The 2,054-nt window shown below is 35.4% G+C and overlaps 1 protein-coding gene across 1 annotated transcript in view; it reads right to left on the bottom strand.

Moving 5' to 3' along the window:
- The window catches only part of LOC111708326 (uncharacterized), a gene marked incomplete at its 3' end in the record, with an annotated part of 9,886 nt that overhangs the window by 1,374 nt on the left and 6,458 nt on the right, over window positions 1–2,054 (bottom strand). The window contains 2 exon segments of the mRNA XM_023481660.1: window positions 1,331–1,361; window positions 1,422–1,538. Coding sequence (XP_023337428.1) covers window positions 1,331–1,361; window positions 1,422–1,538 — 148 coding nt within the window.

Here is a 2,054-nt window from a genome sequence, read left to right as displayed (position 1 = left end):
TGCTGCATAGCAAATCTGGGAGCTCCCTTTTAGGCTGAAAGGGACTGAAAAAATTCATACCGAGAGATTCTTTTAATTCCTCTCTATATATTCTATTCTCTATGCTATTAACCCTATAAAGGCTGGGGGGTCTAAATCTATGTATAGCCTGGAAAAAGGCCTTAGAAAATAGTTATAGGGTTGAAATGCATGTTCATAGCCCAATTTTCAAGGCCAGTTCAAATAAAAAAAATTAGACCGATAACTTTAATAGTTTGGTTGTTATCCCTAACAACCAAACTATTAAAGTTATCGGTCTAATTTTTGAAAAAAATGCCTAAAAAAAGGGTTAAAAGAGGAAAAAAATTAGATTTTTTTTTAACAGACTGGACTATTTCAAATTTTATATTCTCATTTGGGATTTTCAAATACCACAGTTTGAAAATAAAAGTTTAAATTTTATTTTCTCATTTTGTATTTTCAAATCTCAATACCTACAATACCACAGTTTAAAAATAAAAGTTGAAATTTTGTATTCTCATTTTGGATTTTCAAATCTCACTACCGCCAAAACCATAGTTTAAAAATAAAAGTTTAATCTTTAAATTCTCATTTTGGAATTTCAAATCTCACTACCGCCAATACCACGGGTAAAAAATAAAAATTTAATTTAATTAGAATTATTTTTTTTTTGTAAAGAAGCAAAGATAAAATTGCGTTCAAAGCATATTAATTTTATATTACTTTTGTCATGAAACTCACTACCTCTGAGTACCTACGAACTTGACAGCGTATATTTCTCTTTTTTATAACTAAGGCATATTATACCTACTGGGGTGCCTTATCTATTTTGTCAAAAACGGCAGAATTCCAATATCTCTCATGTATTTTATATATACACATAGACAGCTTGAGACAGAAAACTTTGGAATAAGAAGACGTCTTATTGACTCAATTTATAGTGTAATTATCATGAGACACAGGAAATGCGCAGTGTAAACTGACCCATTTTACTTAGTACACTCCTGTATGTCGAGTCTATTAGCGCCTGATCCAATCAGGGTTCAGTCATGTGTTTGTTGTCTATTCTGAACCATTAGAAATAGTATGGCGGTAATATCTTTCTACCTATCTAATTATCCAATCAGAGTTATGAATTCTTTTATCGGCGCTATCAGTAAATGGAAATATTTACTTATACTGAAACTATGGTGAGTAAGTGATTTAATAACTTACCAGTAAAACTATATGCTTTGTAACAACATCAAATACATTGAAGAAATAAGAATACTTAAACGGCGTCTTCCAGTTCCACTGTTTTCTGGTTCTTACTGTATTATCCAACACATACCTGGTTTTGTTTTACAGTAATAAGAGCCAACCTAGAAAAATAATATTTAAACTTTTATGAATTTCATTGAATTTTTAAGAATTTTGTTGACCATATTATCTCTAAAGGGAGGAAGTCTCCACTCCGAGATGAATTTAAACTGCTCCAGGTATGAAACCATCCCTGTATCCTGGATCTCAACCATCTTATGGATCTCAGGCTCCTCAACCTGCAAAGTATTAAAAGGTATTTTCCCAAGTGGCAACTTCCCAAATGTAAAATTTCCCAAGCAGCAGCTAGCCTCTCAAGTCCGTCCTAGCCGCATCGCTCGCCCTCTTAGCCACAGCGTTTGGCCCCTTGGCCATCCTAGCCTCAGCGCTCGACCCCATTGCAGCCTGCAGCGCCTCAGAGGGCCTATCCTAACCTTTGGGAAGTTGACGCTTGGGAAATTGAACATTTGGGAAGTTGGCACTTGGAAAGTCGCCCTTGGGAAAATATCGTATAAAACACTGAGAAACATGTTCCCGTGCAATGTAGCCAGAGGCGGCTTATGGGGGGGAGATGGGACGGTCCCCCCCCTGGAAAAATCAGGAGCACAAGAAGAAAGACCGAGCACCTTCTAGTCCTTTAGTTTTGATTTTTAAGAAAAGATAAAAACATTTCCCTGCTGCGCAACCCCTTTACTCAAATTTCAGATTTTTATAAAAATTCAAATCTTGCTTTTACACACTTTCCACCTTCCACC

The sequence above is a fragment of the Eurytemora carolleeae genome, unplaced genomic scaffold (genome assembly GCF_000591075.1).
Source record: "Eurytemora carolleeae unplaced genomic scaffold, Eaff_2.0 scaffold865, whole genome shotgun sequence".
NCBI lineage: Eukaryota > Metazoa > Arthropoda > Copepoda > Calanoida > Temoridae > Eurytemora > Eurytemora carolleeae.
This window is presented reverse-complemented; position numbering and strand designations above follow the sequence as displayed.